Source organism: Drosophila takahashii, chromosome 2R (genome assembly GCF_030179915.1).
Source record: "Drosophila takahashii strain IR98-3 E-12201 chromosome 2R, DtakHiC1v2, whole genome shotgun sequence".
In the NCBI taxonomy this organism is placed as follows: Eukaryota; Metazoa; Arthropoda; class Insecta; order Diptera; family Drosophilidae; genus Drosophila; species Drosophila takahashii.
In genome coordinates, this window is record NC_091679.1 from 39,579,044 (window position 1) to 39,600,549 (window position 21,506).

Sequence of the window (21,506 nt, forward strand, 5' to 3'; positions counted from 1 at the left end):
GAGGGGTGTGTATATACGTGAATTAAGTTTTTCCTTTTAGTTTGGCAAACCAGAAACATGGCGACGCATTTGACGGCAACGAAATTTTCAGCTCGCTGAAAAGTTTGCCGCTAATTCCTTGCGCAAACTTTAACACAAATGTGTTTGGACTGGGGCTTCCACTTACACCTTGTTTAATTGAAAATGCATTAGCAGCTTAATTTAGAAGAGAGATACGAAAACGGTTCGAGTTTCAGTTTAATTTTTATTCAAAAATCACATTTGTTGTTTTTTATATATATATATATATATAGATACATATATATAATATTATATTTCTGCTGCGATGTTTTGCCAATAAATTATGGTTTAGGCTTACTAGGTTTTCGCTTTAATGGGTTTATTTATGTAATTTACATTTATTCATGTGTGTGTTGGTATGTGGTGTAGGTGTGGGTGTGGCTGTGGGTGTATGTGTTTGCCTTAAGCTTTAACAATCATTACTAGGCAATAGTTTTAAGCACATTCACTATATATATTGGTTTAAATTTACTTGCAGTTCAACACGGATTTATTTTGGATTCTGTACAACTTTAAAGTATTATTTACCATGGACAAACAAGTGAGGGAGGGAGACAGTATAAACAAATATTTTCATGAATGGTTTGCATTTACATTTACATTACTTTTTCAGCAACATGCCAATCATCTCATATTTGCCAATGAAAATGTACTGAAATAAATAAATGAAATATTATTTTATTTGACAAGTGACATTCGTTAGTTTGAAGTGATTTCAATTGAGTTAATGGACTTTTCGCAGTGATTTGAGGGGCCAGTTCAAAATTCCAGAGTATCAATCTTAAGCTCAGATATGTTTTGAAGCATAGCCAACACACTGATATTAATAGGTTGAGCTCCACAAAATGATATTTGGTTAGATATAGTTTGGTTTAATATGTAGGTAGAGTAGAAATAATAGCTGGTAGTACTTTGTATCTTTGCATTTTTCAAACACATTTTCTTCACACTTTATTGTCTTTTTGTCAAGCCCTTCTATGCAAATTATTTTTGGGGTTGCAAGTTTTGATATTGGCATAGGAAGTTTTGCTGAATAATTGAAATAAAAGAAATATTTTTTAATATTTATTTTTTTTAATTTCTGAGACAGCCTTGACTCAACATAACCGAATTCACCCCTTCATAATTTCATTAACGTACACCCTCTTGGGTCCTCCCATTTTTTTAGCCCTCCATTTATGCCATGCGTAAATCTGCATATGATTTTATTTCATTTTACTGAATAACCCATCGGAATATTAAGTGAATGAAGTTTTCTCTGTGGAATTTTTTGCACATGGCTTGTCCAGTTAAATGTGGCAAAATAATTGATTATGCACAATTATCCCTATAACGCAAATGGAATAAATGAAAAAATGCGGGGAAGGTGAGGACATATAGGGGTTAAAAGTCTATATGTATTAATGAGAGCACATGCAATTTTCAATTGTATCACAACATCCATATTCGTATTTCAATATTATTCTCATTTCATTAAGATTGGTTGGGTTTTTCAGGTTTTCGTTTTTGTTTTACTTCTGCGCTTCGTGTTAATGTTAATGCAATAAATTTGATTACCGTTTCGCAGGCTGCTATAATTATTTTATTGTTATTAATTAATGGCTTTTGCAATCGTTTTGTTTGTGTTTGGCCTTTTCTCATCCGTTTTTGTTTTCCTTTTCGATTTTGTGTGGGCGGGGGGCGGGTTCAAGGAGCCTTTTCAATATTTTTGGTCAAGTTGTTTTGTATTGTTATGTTGGTTTTGTTTGCTTTTGTCTTGGTTACGATTTTCCACTATGTTTACCTTCATTTTAAATCTGTATAAAAAGTGCAATTGTCTGTTTTTTGTGTTTTCGTTTACCTTGTTTTTGTTCGTGTCAAATACAAATTCTCAAATACAATTATATACGAGTTATAATACAAATATCCTTTACACACAGATACAAAAAATAAAACGCACTGTACAAAAATCTGATCTGATTCGGTTTCAACTCTTCAGTTGCCTATATATGTATATGTATACGTATGTCGATGTCGCAGTGTGTGTGAGTGTCCTGCGTGTGAGTATGTGTGTGTGGGTGTTTGTGCTGTGCATATCCTTCGCCTTGGGCCACACACATTCCGAATATGCATATCCATATAACTGGCATTTTTGATTATTATTATTCGTAGTCAACGGCAAAAATGTTTGTTTGAAATGTTTGATTTATGTGCATGCTGATAGGGAACATTTCATTGCATTTGTCGTCCCTGTCCGTCCGTTGCATTCCGTCTCTGTCTCTGCGCAGTCATGTTTTGACATCCGCACAGCATCCACATCCACGTCCATCCGTCGATATCCTTTCATATTCGTATATATTCATATCGCCGATAAGCATATTTGACTGATAAATGCTAAACAATTTCGCCGTTTGGCAGTCAAGAGTTTCGAGAGTTTGGGCAACATCCTAAGTTGGCATCAATCGATTTCCCACTATAGTGTGTTTTTCGGTTCTTGGGAACCATTCAACAGGCAATAATAAAAATAGGAAATAAAAAAAAGGTTCAAAAGTCTAAAAAATTGTTTCATTTAAAGTTACTCAGAGGTTTTTCAGAATTATTTGTATAATTTAAAGTATGATAAACAAAAGATTTTAAATATCTTCTTATATTATAAATGTTTATTAAGAGAAACTAAAATTATAAACCCAAAATTTTGAAAAACAAAGTATGTATTAATGAAAAAATAATAGGATTTTATCAGTAAAAAAATAGCATTTCCTCTGGTTAATCCAAAATGATTTGATATGTTAAAACATAGTTATTGCTTCTAGCTCTTATTGCCCTTCGCACTTCAAAGAAAAGGTAAACCAAAAGTAAAATAATAAAACAAAGGCATCAAATTGATCTGCAATCGTGTATATTTGTTGTAAAAAATAGGTATAGAAATATACTTTAGCTATAGTATATGTATAGAATTTTCTTTTGGTAGCTTAAACATAAAACGTCTCTATTCTTGATATGCGCGTGTGTTAAAAAAGTTGATTGCATATTGATAATTGATTTACGTACTTCAATAAATGGCCACGTTAAGAATTAAAAGCTGAGTTGTCCACGTAAAAAAATTGCACATAACAAATTGGAAATGGAAAGCTACTTAAATCTTAAACTTAGCATTAGTTAATTGCTTCTCCTCTACGGATTTTGTGCACATTTATCGCTGAATGGCCTGAAAAGAGCTCGATTCCACAATGGCCACGGATATTCATTAGATGCAGTCGATTTTTTTTAGCTTTACATACGAATACGGAATTCAAGGAGCCTCAAGTTGGAATTCGAAACTGAAAAGGAGGCGACTTTGCCATGTCCACACACATCTTCATCTTCATCTTCACATTGATAAATCACTAACTATACACGGAGAGTTACAACAAGAGGACATACAAACATTTACACATACAAAACTCAACTCACACAGTACAAAAAATCGGCTACTTATGTCCCTAAACATATATCCATTTACATATATGTAGGCGTATAGAAAATTTGCTAAGCGCAGCTAATTTGAAATTAGCAAAAAAGATGGCAAAATCGTTCGCTTCGCTTGCAGTTAAGTTAACTAGGCTAATTCACATAATCGTATTTAGAGTCTATATATACACATTGCATATATAATTGCAAAGGATGCCGGATGCTCACATCGATGTACACATGCATACATTTACAAACGCCCGTTGGCTCCTAACTAAGTTCCTTCTTTTCGCTACTAATAATAATTAACATAGTTCTTGCATCGCTTGGCCAGCGTCAAAAAACAGCATTTCATCTAAACTTATGTGTGTGTTTCTCTGTGTTCGTATTGGTATTGGTATTGCTGTGGCTGTGGTTGTGTGGTGTATATGTATTCAGTACTCTTAACGCTTGTAGCTATTGCCAGGATGCACATATCGCTAGCTGCCGACCAACTCGATCTGGCGATATTTCTTGCGCAAATTGGAAACTGGATCACGATACAGCATGGGATCCATGCGCAAATTGGAACGTATCAGCGGCATATAGCTGAAAAGATGGGATGGAAAGGAAGTTTTGATTAGAACTTAGTAAAAAAATGTATAAACATTTTTAAAAATTCTACCTGTCATAATACACAAAATTATAAAATCTTTATTAATATAAAATGGTTTTGGGGGTAATGATTTAATTATAGAGATTATAGAGGAAATGGAATCTACTGTCATATTTTATTTGAATTTTATGCTTAAGTATTAAAGCTTCTTACAAATTAGAAGATACATAGGCTTATAAATAAAAACAATGAAAAGTAAAAAAAAAATTCCTGATTTTTCACTTATCTAATGGGTTTAATATATTATTTATTCATTTATATTATTTATTGTCAAAGTCAAGGCAGCTTTAATAAGAAATGGGACCACAGAAACCCTTTAAAAATGTATAAATTGTACAAAATTTTTTTTTTGGTTGGTTTCCCTACTTTTTATACCCTTGTTTATATTAATCCAGTAAGTTAGAAAGATTATCTCGACATATACCAAAGATTTGAACTCACCCAAAGACCGCCGCGAAGGTATTCAAGCAGCTCTGGCGCTGGATAAAGTGATCGGGGTCGTTCCAGGGCGAACGGCCCGTCTCGCGATCCTTGTAGCCCTTGCGCTGCGTCACCTTGATCGGCGGCTTCCTGGTCACGTGCGAGACCAGCAGGTTCATTAGGATGTCCTCGCAGTTGGAGGACTGCTGTACAGTCTTAAGTAGCAGCAACGACAGCCAGTTGGTGTACAAGTAGTTGTAGTAGCGGTGGTAGAAGGCCGCCCCAGTTAGCACAATTGAATAGTAGTTTGTCCACTTGGACGTGTAGCCCCAGGCGTTCTGAAAGGGATCATGGATATAAGTTAGTCTTATGAAATATATTCTCGTATAAGCGTAAGCCACCTTGGAATCATCCCAGAAGTGAGCTCTTGCCGGATAGCCAACGATGCGCTCGGGAAAATCCCGCCACACCGTGTAGGCAAAGTCCAGTTCATCCGTATTGAGTATGGCATCTTCGTCCAGCGACAACACGGCGTCCGTTTGAATCTCTTCGTAGGGCAGGAATCGTTGTGATATGCTCGGTCGTCCCTCAGTCGTCTGGCTTGTGGGTCCAGCTCCCTGACTCCTGGTGCTGCCCCCCAAGGAGATCACATGCAGGGGTATGTGGTTGGTGGGGGGCCAGCGTTTCTTCAGCGGCAGCGGTCGATCGGCAGCCCAAAGGACAAGGATCTGAAGGTTGAGAAAGGGTAAGTATCTATATAAAAGAGTTTATGGTAAGACTTACCCTCTCCACAAACTGGCTCTTCGTTATGGTCCTGACCAGCTTGTATAAAGCTGCATTCGGTCCCAAAGCGGCGCCAATCTGCACGTAGATAACCGCCGTGTAGTTGTGACGCGGCTCCGCGCCCATCGAGTTCAGCAGAAACGGCATGTACCTGTAATCGATTGAGCTACAAGGTTGAACAACAAGATATATAGTCGAGGACCAACCTTGAACTGTCGGCGAAGGTGGGCAACGTGAGCAGGGCTCCCGGTGAGCTGTTCCACACCAGACTGCTCCGCACCGGATAATCCGGCAGGCGTTCGCGAAAGATCTGCAAAGATACGGGGGGGTTAACGCTTGTTTAATGGTTTGTCGATACGCTCAAGTGCTGATTGCCAATTGATTGCCTTATGAGGAGGAGCAGAAGGAGCAGGAGGAGCAGGAGGAGCAGGATTTTCGAGTGCATTTCAAGGAGCGGACCAAATTGCGTTTTGAATAGTCGTCCTCCCATTGGTCGTCTGTCGCCCACTTTTCCCCCTTCTGAGTGTGATTACTCAATGGGCCCGAGTTGTTGCCTAATTTTCCGCTTGGCGCAGCTGGTGCCCGCGCTACCCAAACCACTTTTCCCCCTTTTCAGATATACAACGGCGGTCGCGAAAACAGCACTAAAAGTGAAGTCCTTGAAATGCAAGCATCTGCTAAGCTTCAAGAGTTATTGGCTTTAATGGCCGTAGCCTTATGGTCTATAAGTTATAGATCAATTTATATAAATTAACACAGAAAAAAATTGCATACGCAATCATTTGATGATTTTCAAGAATTATTTCCTTTAACTGTAGCCTTATGGTATTTAAGTTAAAGAACAATTTAAAGTTCATAAAGGAAATCAAAATTCATATGATACGGGGGTAAAATTAATTAATAACAAGAGAGAACGTTATAGTCGGGTGCCCCGACTATCAGATACCCGTTACTCAGGTAAAGGAAGTGCGAGGGAGATGGAGATATAGATTGAAAACTTTGATCACGCATAACTTTTTAACGAATGGTCCGATTTGAAAAACACAAAACACAATAAAACTGCGTTTTTACTTTTCCAAAATATTAAAGTTTTTAAAATCCTATATAAGCGATTGTGGGCGTTAGAGGGGGCGTGGCACCATTTTGAAACAAACTTGCGCTGCGTAGGAACTCCTAAAATCTGCATGCAAAATGCCAATCTTCTAGCTTTTATAGTTTCCGAGATCTCAGCGTTCATACAGACAGACAGACGGACAGACGGACAGACGGACATGGCTAGATCGACTCGGCTAGTGATCCTGATCAAGAATATATATACTTTATGGGGTCGGAAACGCTTCCTTCTCCCTGTTACATACTTTTGCACGAATACAATATACCCTTTTACTCTACGAGTAACGGGTATAAAAATGTAAAATTAATCTAATATTTTAATGTAAAATTTTTAAATCAAACATATCAACTAAATTTTATCATATCATATCAGTTATTTCATAAAAATTATACCTCTATATATTTTACTTTTAAATATTTTTAAAATGTTCATATGATATAATATATAAAGAATTTAGTCTTTTATCATATCAAAATAATATAAAAATCGTGATCTTTAAAATATATTAAATTTTTCTAAATTTATACAGAAATGTTTTCTGTGTATTTTACTTAAATTTGGGAATACAGTTTATATTTCAAGCATAAATTATTAAACTGTTATTAATGCCGTTAATGCCTAACCATAATCTATTAATCCGAGCTGAGCTGTGGATATATATTCATGCATGTATGAATGTCGAGGGGCGTTACCGCAGTTTCCGCTGCGCAGCGGAAGTCGCACGGCAACCTCTATGGCCGGAAATGCCTCTCTCTCTCTCTTTCTCGCCCCCTAAGTGTTGGACAAAGAGGGAGAGAGAGAGATAGAAGGAGGCGGCAAAGCTAGCGTGCCATTAATGCGGCGTTAATTTGTCGCTCAAAGTGTGAGCGCGCCTTAAAGTATGCCAAGCCAAATTAGTTAGACATCCCAGCCGCAGTTAACTCGCCAAGTCCTCCTGCACTTTCCATTTGGCACTGTTTTGGCTCCTAGTTTGCATTTGAGTTCGGGTTGAATGCAATTATAATTGCAAAGCCTGACCCCAACTAAGAGCTTAGTGGAGGGGGCGGTGGCGGTGGCAAGTGGGTTGTGTTTGAGTTGAGTTATGCAAGTGCAGGTGCAGCCAGCCACGTGCACCTGACAGAAAACAGAAGACGGAGCGTTATGCAAGTGCCAAACCCCCTCTTACCACCTGGCAATGGGTGGTGCCACCATTTACCACCCTCTCCAGTTCATTCGTGTTAATTCTGTCTGGCACGCTCCGCTTTTGTGCGTGTGGTTAGTGGAATTTCAATGCTGGGACGATCATCTCCCGGCGGAACCCCACTGCTATTCAGGCTAAAAGACATAATGAGACGTTTGGGGAGTGGTTCCTACAATTAGAAGCAATTACGCTTGATAGATCGACAGTCGGTAATCCTTTGAGTGCTCAGCTGGCTAACCCCAGGACTTCAAAAGCTAAACTAATATATTCGTTAATTTAAATGATAAAATGATAATTTTATGAGCACAAAGTTTTTAATACAGGAAACTCTTAAAAAAATTGCGATTATTATTATAATTAATAAATTTAAATGTATGTTTTAAAATTTTATAAAATCTTTTTTTCTTTAAGAGCTATAGTCTTAGATTTCTGATTTTATAAAACCTTTTCTAAAGTACTTAAACTTTCAAAAACAATTTTAAAATTTTGTTTGATTTTAAAATAATAATTTTTTGTTGTTGAAAAAGAAAGAAAAATTCTGGTAGTTTCTAAATAGGTTTAAGAATAAAACTTACTTAAATCCGAAATTTTTAAACCAATATAACCAATAATAAAAATGTTGACTTTCGAAAGTGTTATGTGGGGGTGCCAGAATATGTCAGGAGCAGCATTTAAGGGTATAAACTATCTAAGCTTTGGCCCACCTCTCTGCAGCTTCTGAAACTATCAATATTCATAAGCTTAATCTAAAGCCAGGGCATCGTAACTTCGTTGGGGGGTTTAAATTTTTGTTTTTTTTTCCTGCCATCTTTTTGTTTACATCCATCATGGTGCTTAGCCCCCGCTCGTTAGGCGCCAGCCAAAGCAGCAGGTGCAGGAGCAAACTAACCAAACTAGGATTCCGCTGCACTCGGCAGGTCCTGTCGATCCTTGGCTCCTTGTCTGGCTGGCAACGTGTCTCAAGTGCCTGCTTTATATTTTGTAATTATAATTCCTTCTTTGGGGGCTTCCCCTCCCCTTTTTTGCATAATCAACGCGAAAAGCGTGTTTGTTCAACTCCTTTCGTTTCGTTTCCCTTTCCTTTCCTTGGGCTCCTGTGTGCGTGAGTATCTGTGTGTGTTTTCTGTTGTCCTGCGACATAATTAAGTCAATCTCATGCTGTTGACGCTGCCAGCATAATTGAGAGCGAGAGGCAGCTAACAGGGGCCAAACAGACAGACAGAGATGGCCTATGCCTCTGCGATTCAATTATGCACATTGCAAACTGCAAGCTCCACACTGCATATATGTATGTTTAGGCCTGGCCCAGACGGAGGGCCCTACTGCGACCCCCTTCGCCCACATTTTAATTGGCCAACAAAGTGCATTTAATTGGCTTAGATCCATGTTGCACAGCCAGAATTTTTAAGTTGCGAGCAGTAGCATGAACTACAGTAGAACTTATAATTGCTATTTTGCTATTTTCATTAACTTAAACTTATTTCGACTATGAACGCTGAAATAAGAGTGAGAGAGATAGAGATATGCAAGCAGACGCTTTAAAGTGGCGCCATGTACCTGTAAAATAATTATTTGCTCATAAATTTTTAATGAATGGTCTGATGAATTTTCATTTACATTTCGATAGTCATTGATAAAAACTGCTTTCTCACAAATACATTTTACTCTTTCACTCTACGAATATTAAAAATTATTATAGAAATCAAAATAAATATTGATAATTTATTATTTTTAATTTTTAATAACTAGTAGTATTTATGAAATGAAAATATTATTATTCCGACATAATTCTTTGGTGAGTGCATGTTTTTTCTGACTTAAGGAGGACCCTCTGTAATCTTATTTGCTTGGCTACACATGTCATGGGCTCTCTTATTCAGCTGACGGGCTTTCTTTTTTTCCTATCATTCTCGGTTGCCGGGCCACATTTGGATGTCAGCCAGGAGGAGACTTATCGCAGCAGAAGGACCAAAAGCAGCAGCAACAATCGCTGCTGGCACTACTTAAGGAGCATAAGTGAGCCGGTCGGAAAAGGAAGGCAGCCAGAACTTCATTTCCGTTTCGCATCAGCATCGAGTTTATAGATGTGGGCGCGTGTTTGCGATGATTAAGTTGCCGGCTGAGGTAACTGCATACAGCTGGAGGCCCAGGAAACCCAATAGAGTGGATAATGCAGGCAAATAAAACAGGTGGATGCATATATCTGCATATATGTATGCTCCAAACATTTGGCTTAAGGACGGAATTTACCCAAAGTGAGCCCAAACATTTTCTGTTCGTTTGGCAGGATTTCCATTAACAGTTTGGCTGCATTCATTTAACCATGTAAAATATATGCAATATTTACAATACATTCTGCTGAAATTTGCTTAAATCAATTGCAAGAATTTCCTTTGGCCTATGCCAGTACAAATTCTCTTTTTCCCCCTTTACATGTTTATTTTGTTGATCAGCTTTCTTTTTATGTAAGCTTGCTTTTGAGAAAATTTTAATTGAAGCTTTTAGGGAAAGGGGTTACTTAAGCAGTTTGTGGAAAGAGAAGGTTACAGATTGAAAAGGAAAAAGAGTAGTTTGTTACAAAGATGTTTGTCGCCAAAAGAGACTTAAAGAATTTTAATTCTGAAATATACATTTAATTTTTGATTTACATGCAGTTTTAAGGACCTTTTATTTTAGGTATTTTAGCTAGTTTCATATGCTCCTCTGCTAATCAGCTTAAGGAGACACCCTTATGCAGCTTACATAAAAGCATATATGTTTACAAATTGAATTCTGTTGGGTGATGCCATTGCAAAAGTTTTCGTTTCCTGTTCTTCAGCGAAATAAGAAAATGTCGGTTTCTTTTTCTGCATACTATTTTTCTTAGCATACTTCTTGGGGGCCAGCAACTTCCTGCAGCTCTGTGTGTATGTGTGTTTGGGGGCGTGGCAAGCGGGTTAAAAGTTCCAAGCTGTGCAAAGGCAGCTGCATACATAAAATGTACTCTTCTGTTGGCCAGGCCAAAAGTTGCACTCAGTGACACCCAAAACACTCAACATCAAAATAAAGAAGAAAAAAAAATATATATAAAACAAGGCGAACTCCGTTGAAGACAAACACTAAATTAACTTATGCAAGTAGCTAAAAGAGACATGAACACATACATAAAAACGGAGAGGGAGTACAAAATTGTATGTAAATGCTTGCCGGCAACTTTTCCCTACAACTTTCTTTGCTTAAAAATTAACAAACGTCGAACGGGAAAAGGAAAAAGCAGGGGCCAACATGGCGTATGCGTAACAAGTTGACTTTGCTTTTAATTTCCATAAATAACTACAAATCTCTAGTCAATTATAAAGCAGGCGAAAAAAAATACACATCCGAGAATATAAAACCGTTTCCCTAACAAGCAAAAATATTTAAAAATTAAAACACGTACACCGACAGGCAAACAATTTTACCCGTTGCGGTTTTTGGCTTATGACAATTAAACAAAAACAGCAACAAATCGCTAAACCAATTTCAAACTGAATTCGTTTCATGTTACTTTTTCATTTTTGTTTTGGCCATATATTTTATATGCGCCATTCGGACGTGTTTTTGCACAGAAATTTATCGATCTAAACTTGTTGACCAATGTTAATTAAGTGCTGTGACTCCATGGAAGCAAAGGGGTTTGTCATTTCACAGGGGGTGTTTATTCGATGATGTGTAAATGTGTCGGGAGTACAATTCTTTGGCTTTGTTTTTGGATTAGCGAAAATACATTTTCAATGATTTTATGGTGAGAATGAAAGCCAAACTGTTTTAAATGCAGTGGAACTGATGAAAAATTTACAGATTCGAAACATATTTTTTTGTCATTGTTTTTAAAGCTCTTAAAATGCATTTAAATATTTAGAATTAATTGTTTTCAACAATTTAAAAGTCAAAGTCGCTTTGGGGCGTTTTATGAACTTTTAAAGCTCGCGAACTCAAATTTTCAATGATTTTTTCAGCACCTCTTCAGCTTAATCGCCAGCATTTTGGCTCTTGGCGTTCATTCATCTTATAACGTCATTTGCCATGACTTCAAACTTTAAGCTGACGATGATGTCATTATTGTTGGCAAACTTCGGAGCTGTCGCTACAACGCAAATAATCAAAAACAACAACAAGAGCGGCGAGCTGAAGTTATGAAGCTGCTTTGACAAATTCGAAAAACAAGCAAAACGAAAAACAAGAAAAAAAATCCAAAAAATTCAGCAAAGACAAACAAGTTTTGATGGCGGCCAAAAAGAGAAGCTAACTTCAATTTTGTTTGATTTGAGTTTATTCAGTACGTATCTTTCTGTATGCTAGATATATTCAACGATAGGCTCGGCAGGTCTATACAGACAGTCAAATGTAACAAAAAGCAAATAAATGCCAAATAAATATTTATTCACAGAAGTTTGCTCAAATTAAAAGCCCAGCGGGGTATTTTCGCTTGTTTATTTGTCATTCTATATTTTGGGTTAATCGATACTTGTTGTGTTCGAAGGGCGGGGTGGAATATTTCCTACCCAGATGATATGATAGGAGAGGAGCAGGTGCTCTTGGCAATTTTGTATTAAAAAAAATGCTAAAGAATTTCTATAGATAAGGATTCCCTTCAACTTACCGGCTTTAAGATAGAGCTTGAACTTGATCGATATTTTCGATATTTTCACAATATTGATTCGATAATATCGATATTTTCAAGAGAAAACACATATTAAATATCGAGAATTAGCAAACTGTCGATATTTTTCCAGCTCTACTTTAACAGCCTATTTTTTACCAATACAGGCAATTTAAAGAATAATTTATTTTTAAATTTTAATTATCATATTCTCAGAAGACCCTACTTTTATTTCAGTTTTAATTAATGCAAGCTTTTCTTCTCCATAAGCAACCATTCCATTAGGCGCATTTCTCAAAGGGCATTCGAATAATTCTTATCAATTTGTAATCTTAATCCCGGCCAATTTATCATGCGACAAATTGACGTAAGCTAAAAAAACTCAGCTAGAATACTTCCGAAAACAAAAGACAACAGCAGAATAAGACTCAATCCAAACAAAGTCCAAATGAGGGAAGTAACAACATCATTTAACATCTGGTTAGGCTTTAAAGCTCGTTTTTGTCCACACAATTGGGCACATTAATTAATTTTAATTAGCTAACGCTCAAAGCATACAAATGGATCATAAGTATAATAATAATTTCGAAAGAGGGAAGAAAATAATTTAAATGCTCGTTCATGATTAAAAATAATTCGGTGACGTCACAGAGAAGCGGCTACGTTTTGGAGGTCAGTGCTATATACTCGTTTTTTATTTTCTCTCTCCCTCTGTTCGGGGCGATGACGTCACGGGCTTCGTTAACATTGCATGGTAAGTTCACATATTTTTTCTCGCAGCGTGTGAGCAGCGCTCTAGCGAATTCAAAGTTCTCCTCCAGTTTCTCTCATTCTCAGGGGCAAAATAAAAAAATGGAAACATTGTTTGCCGGCTATTTGCATTTGCAAATAAAAGCTAGTGAAAAAGAGAAACGTTCCCCCCGGTCTGCCGCATTTTTAACGGGTTATTTATTATTATGACTGTGGGGTTCTGTTCTCTCCAAAATCCACAGCTCCCCTAGAAGTCAATGTCAATAAATATTTCACTTATGACAAGTTGACATTGCGCCAAGGCATTTTCCAACCAACCAACCACCCACCCATCATCCACCTACTATTTCCCAGCCGTATTTCATAATTTTGGACAAGCCGCTGGGCCATAATTGACCCGCTGCTGATCGATAAACTCGAGTGACACATTGTGCATACGCTCTGTGGGCCAAATGGATCGGAATTGATGATGTGGGCGTCCATTGTGGTCGATTTTCATGTGTCGCAATCACTATTAAGGGCCATTAATTTATGCGGCCAGCCAAAGTCTAACAAATCATAATGAGAATGTGTGGCCAACAGGCGGAAAAATGAATTGTTGTTGACGGAAAGTTGCTAAATATGAGGGTCTTCTTTTTTACAGAAGGAAAAATTTTAATTTTGACATTCTGCAATATCAGTATTTCATAATAAACACATCAATTATCTTAAGGCGAAAAGAATATAACGCTGAAAAATATCTTCTTAAAGTTTATACGCATTCCTCAATTTACAAGTTTGTTCAAATGTACTTCATTTTCTTTTCTATTACCATCTCTAATTTTATAGCACTTGCCGTTCATTAACCTTGGACAACTCCCATAAGATCTCATTTAAGATTTGGAATGCATCGCTGAGATTCCACATAAACCGACAGTGGAGCTTCCTAAACTAGAGCACCATATGTTCTGTATGTATAAAAATAATACAGTTATAATTTGTGCTCTAAAAATTAACAAAAATAAATTTTTGTATAAAAATATTTCAATTTATTTATTTTCCTGAATGTTGGGGTATATAAATTATACACATTATAGTTTCGGAATTATTCTCAGACTAACAAAAAATATTATCTATATCAGTAATTTCGTATGATATTTTAAGATTTTCAAGGTTCTTAAAATTCGGACTTATAAATCGGTTTGAACAAACAATTTTAATAGTTCAACTTAAAGAAGATGCGCTGTAAAAAGAGTTTTTTGGGCCGGGGAACGGTGTTAGTTGGGTGCGTTTGCGGCGATTTCTATTTAGAGCTCCAGAAGCACAAACAGCTGTACATAGGAAAGCCCAACGACGCTTACGAATGCGAATGGGAAAACGAATGTGGTGGAAGGCGAAACAACAATAATAATAAAGCCAAAAGGTGAGAGCGGAAAAAATAGAGAGAGCGCGGCGGCCACATTCACATTCGTGTTGTATTTTTTATGACCGCCAGTGCCGCCGCCGCCGACGAAGTCGACTACTAATTTTGTCGATGATAGCCCTTCGGTTCGAGGCAAAGTTTCAGTCAATTTTGAGCAGGCAAGCCAAGCGGACGTATAAGTAGAAACGAAAAAAAAACTAGCTCCAAACGTCTGGAAAATATTTATTGAACAAGAGACTTGAGAGGATTACGTACTTAAAGAAGTAGCACTCGCACCTCGCTAAAAACAAACGCAACAAAATGTCAGCACGTCGCGTCACATTGAACACACGCGTCTCGCGCGCCTCCACCTCCACGCCGGTGGGTGGGGCATCCACCTCCTCAAGGGTGGGCGCCACCTCGCCCACTTCGCCCACACGCACCACCCGCATGCAGGAGAAGGAGGAGCTGCAGCATCTGAACGATCGCCTGGCCTGCTACATCGATCGCATGCGCAACCTGGAGAACGAGAACAGCCGGCTCACCCAGGAACTGAATCTCGCCCAGGATACCGTCAACAGGGAGACCTCCAACCTCAAGGCGGTTTATGAAAAGGAACTGGCCGCCGCCCGAAAGCTGCTCGATGAGACGGCCAAGGAGAAGGCCAAGCTGGAGATCGATATCAAGCGGCTGTGGGAGGAGAACGACGACTTGAAGCCGAGGTAAAGCTCTGGGTTTGGGGGTTCGGAATTGGTAACACTGCGTATTATCAGCCAGTGATGTCATATACTTATGACTGAGGAAATCACTGGGAGAAAAACGAATACTTTGAAAAAAAAACAAATACTTTCAAGAAAGTACAGGCAAACGTACATAGGACTTTTTAGGTCTAGAAAAAATCTAAACTTTTCACAAACATTCAATTTATTTTTGTTTTTGTTGTTAGTTTTCTAAAAAACTGTACCGTTTTAAAGTTTATTTTTAGCGAAATGCTTTCTATTTCAAAGATAGGGAATAGGTTTCATTAGAAATCTTCATTTAAAATCTTGGTTACAAATAATTTAAAAAAAAATTTTAGACGATTTGTAGTTCGTTCTTATAAGGTTTCCTATATTCAAACATGAGTTTATATTCGTATTTTCTTTATATGTAAAGACAGGCAGAGGGAGATAGCGAATGGGGGAGACTGAGAGCGAGCGAGGCCGATGATGTCATGCCAAAAGCACATTTCGAAAGCCGCGCACATGGGAACTCTCTCTCGCTCTTGTTTATTTTTTGCATTTACACTTCCAGAATTCTCTACGTATTTTTATGCAAAAATTTGGGCTCCCAGCTAATGAGTAACCAAAAAAAAAATACAAACAATAACAGAAATAGCGCCTAAGACATAAATCTCAATGAAGGTTACAAGACTATGATGTCATGGCACGCAGTTACAGATCCATTTGTAATACCAGTTTCTGGTGTGATGTCAACAAATGTTGGGTGCTTAGTTTTTCCATTTTCGAGATTTCCGTTTCGCGTCGTTTACGTTATCAGGCAATATTTATTTTTGGTATTTATTGCGCGATGCGGCCCAAAGCTTTTTTGGGTTTGTGTTTCGGTAACGTGTTAACGAAGTTAGAGTTTGGCTAAAAGGCACGGGCTTAAATGTTGGGTAAACTGGAATTTTCAGCGATTTAAGGTGTGTCTAAAAAGGTTGAGAAATGAAATACTATAGCAAAGGAAATGTTATTTGATTTGATACGATAAGATTGCAGCAGAAAGTGGGAATTTATGGCTATAAAAGATAAAAGATTCATATTAAATTATTCTTTTTATGCTTTTGTGGCATTGTTTACTGCTTTAAACTTAATACGATAAATATTTTTTAAATTATTTATTTTTTTTAGAATTTAGTTATCTAAAAGTTTATCAAACATTCCTAAAAACATGTTTTTAGATTCCTTCAAGTTGACAAAACCGTATATACAAATAAATTGGGTCAACGGAAGGAATTGGGGGAAAAGAAATGGAACTTCAACACGCACACACAAAAACCGAAACGCAGAAAAAATAGGGGTAAAGGGAAACACTAGAACACAAACAAAACAACCTTGAATCTATTTCGTTTTCGGTTTGTATTCCCCCGTTTTTACACAACTTTTCTTGATTAGCTACGAAAATTGTTTACATTTGCAAGCGGCAAAAACTAAAAGAAAACCGCTAAAACAGAATTGGAGGTCTAGACTCTATAGAAATACGTTTTCAAATAAGGTAAAAACATAAGCCTCAAAAGGCGGGAAACAATCTGCATAATTTAAATTTTCTTTTTTTTGTTCTTAATTCAAAGCAGGCAAAGTCAATTACGCCATAATTGAAATCATGGCTTTTGTTGTTACTCAATATAGAAAACTATTTAAAACGTGCCCACCACGCGAGGCGCCGATTGACAACCGAATTTGTTTTTTATAGAAAATATTCAGGGATTATTTGTGGAATTTTCATAGCCATTTTTTATAACGAGTTTGTTCTTGGCTAAATAGAATTCTAAATATGAAAAAGCTTTGAACTGGTAGGCGGTCATAAATCACAGGGGGTCGAGGGGAAGAGTGGTCCGAAATAGCCGGGCTACTTTATGCTAATGGCATGTGACGACTTCTCTCAAGGCAAACAAAAACCGAAAAATCGAAACGTTTAAATATTTGATTCTTACGATGGAGGATCGTTGAACGAGTTTCTTACCAAGCGGCGATAGATATTATTTAAATAAATAAAATGAATAATACATTAGCGAGATAAAGAGAGTGGCTATTTGGCTCTTGGAAAAAAATGTGAGACAAAATGTGACTCAGTTGAAATGATATAGATAAGTGACGTCATGTTTGAGCACATGTAGATAAAAGGGTGAAAAACAACATTCCAAATGAATCGTCTATAGGAATTATTGAGATAATCTAATTTATACATATATTTTTTGCTTTATGAATTTAAAGGATATTTTTAAAGGCTTGATTTACATTGAAATATATTACCTAGCATTTTTTTTAAGATCATTGAATCTTGGTTTAAATTTTTGGTTTGAAAAATGATATGGTTATTTTTCTTATAATCTTAAGTTCTTATGTATTTTTTTTTTAATTTTATTTTCCTTTAAAACCCCTTTTATTAATTTTCAAATATTCCCCTTCCCAAATTTCAGACTCGAAAAGAAGACAAAGGAGGCCTCAGTGGCCGAGAACAATGCCCGTCTGTATGAGACTCGCTACAATGAGGTCAATGGCAAGTACAACCAGGCTTTGGCCGATCGCAAGAAGTTCGAGGATCAGTCAAAGGAACTGCAGTTGGAAAACGATCGTCTGCGTCGCCAACTGGACGATCTTCGCAAGCAGCTGGAGGCTGAGACCCTGGCCCGCGTCGACTTGGAGAACCAGAACCAGAGCCTGCGCGAGGAGCTGGCCTTCAAGGATCAGGTGCACACCCAGGAGCTCACCGAGACCCGCTCGCGTCGCCAGATCGAGATCAGCGAGATCGATGGCCGCCTGTCGCGCCAATACGAGGCCAAGTTGCAGCAATCGCTGCAGGAGCTTCGCGATCAGTACGAGGGCCAAATGCGCGCCAATCGCGAGGAGATCGAGCTGCTGTACGACAACGAGATCCAGAACCTCAAGGCGGCCGCCAACCGGGCAGCCCAGGGATCCGCTCATGCCACCGAGGAAGTGCGCCTCATGCGCACCAAGATCGATGGCCTGAATGCCAAGCTGCAGGACCTGGAGAACACCAATGGGGCCTTGAATGTGAGTAATTAAAGGTTATCTTAATAGAAGGTTTATAAAATATTCTATTTCCTCCACATAGTCTCGCATTCGGGAGCTGGAGAACCTTTTGGACACGGAGCGCCAGCGGCACAACCAGTACATTGCCTCTTTGGAGGCCGAACTGCAGCGCATGCGCGACGAGATGGCTCACCAGCTGCAGGAGTACCAGGATCTGATGGACATCAAGGTGTCCCTGGACCTCGAGATTGCCGCCTACGACAAGTTGCTGTGCGGTGAGGAGCGTCGCCTTAACATTGAGTCACCCGGCCGTCCCACCGCCGACTCGGGAATCTCCAGCAATGGCAACTCCCATCTGTCCGCTAGTGCCAGTTCTCGTTCGGGCAGGGTGACGCCCAGTGGTCGCCGCTCGGCCACCCCGGGAATCTCTGGTTCCAGTGCCGTGAAGAGACGTCGCACTGTCATCGATGAGAGCGAGGATCGCACGCTGTCCGAATACTCGGTGAATGCCGCTGCCAAGGGCGATCTGGAGATCATCGAGGCGGATGTGGAGGGACGCTTCATCAAGCTGCACAACAAGGGCACCGAGGAGATCAACCTTACTGGCTGGCAGCTAACCCGCATTGCCGGCGACGAGGAGCTCGCATTCAAGTTCTCGCGCGGATCGAAGGTTCTCGGCGGAGCCAGCGTGACCATTTGGTCGGTGGACGCCGGTACCGCCCACGATCCTCCAAACAATCTGGTGATGAAGAAGAAGTGGCCGGTGGCCAACTCGATGCGCTCGGTGCTGGCCAATGCCGACAAAGAGGTGAGAGTCTTGTCCATATACAACACGTGCGGCACTTGCGACATCTGCCGCCACTGCAGACATCTCGAATTCGTGCTCGACCAGTACGATATAATATAGAATATATCTTTTGGATTGTAATTTATAAATTTTGTATCTTCCAGGATGTTGCCAGCTACGACCGTGTCCGTGCTAACGTTTCCAGCCACACCTCGCGGCATCGCAGCAGCGGGACGCCCAGCTCAGGGTTTACCCTCGGTTCCGGAGCTGGCTCCACTGGCGTGAGGAGTCTCTTCTCCCTGCTCTTCTAGAATTCGAATCGGATTGGCTTGCTTTCCAGACGGCTCTTATCCTAACCAAACTCCCAACTCACCGCAGAGACTCACAGACTCCGAGCTGCACATTCACCACAAACACAATCACGTAGATCTGATATATGATGTTATATCTAAGGATAAATGCCTATCACATATCAAGCGGAATGTGAATTATATGTACAACAAACAACCTTCGTTCAACTCTTAATGTTAAATGTTTAAGTGCCCTTAGTTCATGTCTTTGACTCTATGCGTCGTCTCCTATGCTTAAGTAAGATTTTTTCACTACACACACTCTCTTTTTGTAATTTATAATGAGAACATGCATTTCGCTAAAAAAAAAATCAAAAAACAAACAAACAAACAAATAAATATATATGTTGAAAGAAGAAAATGGCAAGAAAATCAATTAATGAGCTTCAAGTCTTTCAAGTCTGTGTGGTATTTTTTGGCGAGGATGCCAAAGCAGCTTAGGCTAAAAAGGAGGATTTGCGCGTGGAAAACTTCTTGAGTTGCTGTCGCGGCATTTTCCGCTATCTCAGGTCCAAGACCAGGCCATAATGGACAGGTAAGTGGAGGAAATTAACTACAACAAGTCGGTTGGGGAATGGCGAGTGGGGAACGGGGGTACAGGTGCAGCTGGGAGCAAAACTATGGGCTAAAACCGAATGAGGTCAACGAAAAAGTTTCGCAACTTTACAACTTGAAAATAAATTAGGTTGGATCACCGGGAAAGGTCGAACAAACTGGAGCTAAACTTTTTAATGGAGCAAATATACAGCTGCAGGCGGTGGCGAAAAATATTATTAAGCAATTCAGGGGTTTGTCATTTAAATTAATAAGTGACTGGGACACTTTAACAGTTAACCTGAGGTTTTCAGTGTACTGTGTTTTTCTCTTCTTTGTAATGTTAAAAATTATCGATAATTTCGATATCTTGATAATATTGATTCGATGAATTTGATTTCCAATATTTTATTATTATTTTTTTGCAGAATTAAAATAATGATTTACATTTACAAAATTTCTAACTGATTTCGATATTTACTTTTCACTTATCTTTTTTATAAAAATGTGAGTTCGAATACTTTACTTAAATAAAATAAAATGTTTTTTGAATTTTCAAATGATTTTTCAATCTATCTATCTATCCAGATTATATCTGTAAACATTTTTTAGAGTTTGGTATTTCTGAGACCAGAAATTCTTATTCACTCCACTGTTCCAGCTTCATTTTGGGGCCAACTCCGCAGGAATTAACGTCACCAGGAAGAGGATCCTTTCACGACGCCGGAGCCAAATAGGGTTATCTATTGCTCAGCCATTTCTTGCAGTGCATGAGCAGCCACTAAGGCAACTTAGCGGCGCTTGAGTGAGTGCACGATTCAATGGAATGGACGCAAGAGAAAGGCGGAGGAGAAAGCGGGAGAAAGCAGGGCTAGGGAAGGCTGAGAAGCGTAGGCGGGCAGACAGTTGACTTCAAAGTAGTTTTCCTTCGGAAAAAGTTTTTTCCTCCTCGGCGCACGTTTGCATGCGCATAATAGGATTAGTCAAAGTAATAAGTTGTTTTCCTTCTCTACTTTCAGCTGCTGATGCTACCTAGATTCCTGCTGCTCACAGGAGCAGGATTGTTGCTGTTTTCTTCGCTTTTTTTCTCGGCCAGGTGAGTGGGCGTGGCCAGTGGTGCTTTGAAATGCAAATCTCGTCGAGACAAAGAAGAGACAGGCAGGTGAAAGGAAAGTTTTTCGACAGCTGCCAGCGAGTATGCAACATATTTTGTGGCATAAAAACCAAAGCCGCGAAAGCCCAGCAAATAAATAAAATAAGTAGCATAAACAAAATGCGTAAAGTCTGCACGGGTAAAATATTAAAACATGTGTTGGCATTAATTGAGAATGTAAATAATTTAATTATTGAATTTAATTTTCAAATTGTTTTCTTAATGAATGACAATAAAAACATCACGTCATGTTCTTTTGATAATAAAAATGTAACCTAAAAAAATTAATTTATAACCATTTAAATACTTTTTAGTTTAAATAATAATCAGTAAAAATGAAAAAAATAATGTTTTTTGGATTATATTAATTCAACTTAATTTTATTAAATTGTATCCATTTAAATACTTTAAATTAAATTCTTAACATAATTTTAGTTTAATTAAAAATCACTAATAATGATAAAAAGTGACGAGTTTTTTGATTATAATAATTCACAAAAATTAAATGAATGAATTTCCATTTAATTAGTCTCA

General features: G+C 38.4%; 2 protein-coding genes across 3 annotated transcripts in view; one reads left to right on the forward strand and one right to left on the reverse strand.

Moving 5' to 3' along the window:
* Nucleotides 1-2,921: 2,921 nt before the first annotated feature.
* ttv (exostosin glycosyltransferase 1 ttv) overlaps nt 2,922-21,506 on the reverse strand; it is an 80,992-nt gene continuing 62,407 nt past the window's right edge. Inside the window, exons 6-10 of the mRNA XM_017142488.3 lie at nt 5,554-5,657; nt 5,348-5,498; nt 4,966-5,292; nt 4,586-4,902; nt 2,922-4,077 (exon numbers count right to left, since the gene is read on the reverse strand). Of these exons, the coding sequence (XP_016997977.2) occupies nt 3,969-4,077; nt 4,586-4,902; nt 4,966-5,292; nt 5,348-5,498; nt 5,554-5,657 (1,008 nt within the window). The 3' untranslated portion in view covers nt 2,922-3,968. The remainder of the gene's footprint in view (nt 4,078-4,585; nt 4,903-4,965; nt 5,293-5,347; nt 5,499-5,553; nt 5,658-21,506) is intronic.
* On the forward strand, nt 14,542-19,628 carry LamC (Lamin C). 2 transcript variants are annotated; one of them, XM_017142491.3, is made up of 4 exons: nt 14,542-15,115; nt 17,575-18,169; nt 18,231-19,039; nt 19,100-19,628. In XM_017142491.3, the coding sequence occupies exons 1-4, from the start codon at nt 14,715-14,717 to the stop codon at nt 19,218-19,220; spliced, it is 1,926 nt and encodes a 641-aa protein (XP_016997980.2). In that variant the 5' UTR covers nt 14,542-14,714; the 3' UTR covers nt 19,221-19,628. The 2 variants fall into 2 exon arrangements, with proteins under 2 accessions (XP_016997980.2, XP_016997979.2); XM_017142490.3 differs by having other exon boundaries at nt 14,544-15,115; nt 18,231-18,956; nt 19,100-19,626.

Coding starts and splice junctions, on each gene's coding strand:
- LamC (XM_017142491.3), top strand. CDS start 14,715: ATGTCAGCACGTCGCGTCACATTGAACACACGCGTCTCGCGCGCCTCC. Junction 15,116..17,574: donor AACGACGACTTGAAGCCGAG/GTAAAGCTCTGG, acceptor CCCAAATTTCAG/ACTCGAAAAGAAGACAAAGG. Junction 18,170..18,230: donor ACACCAATGGGGCCTTGAAT/GTGAGTAATTAA, acceptor TCCTCCACATAG/TCTCGCATTCGGGAGCTGGA.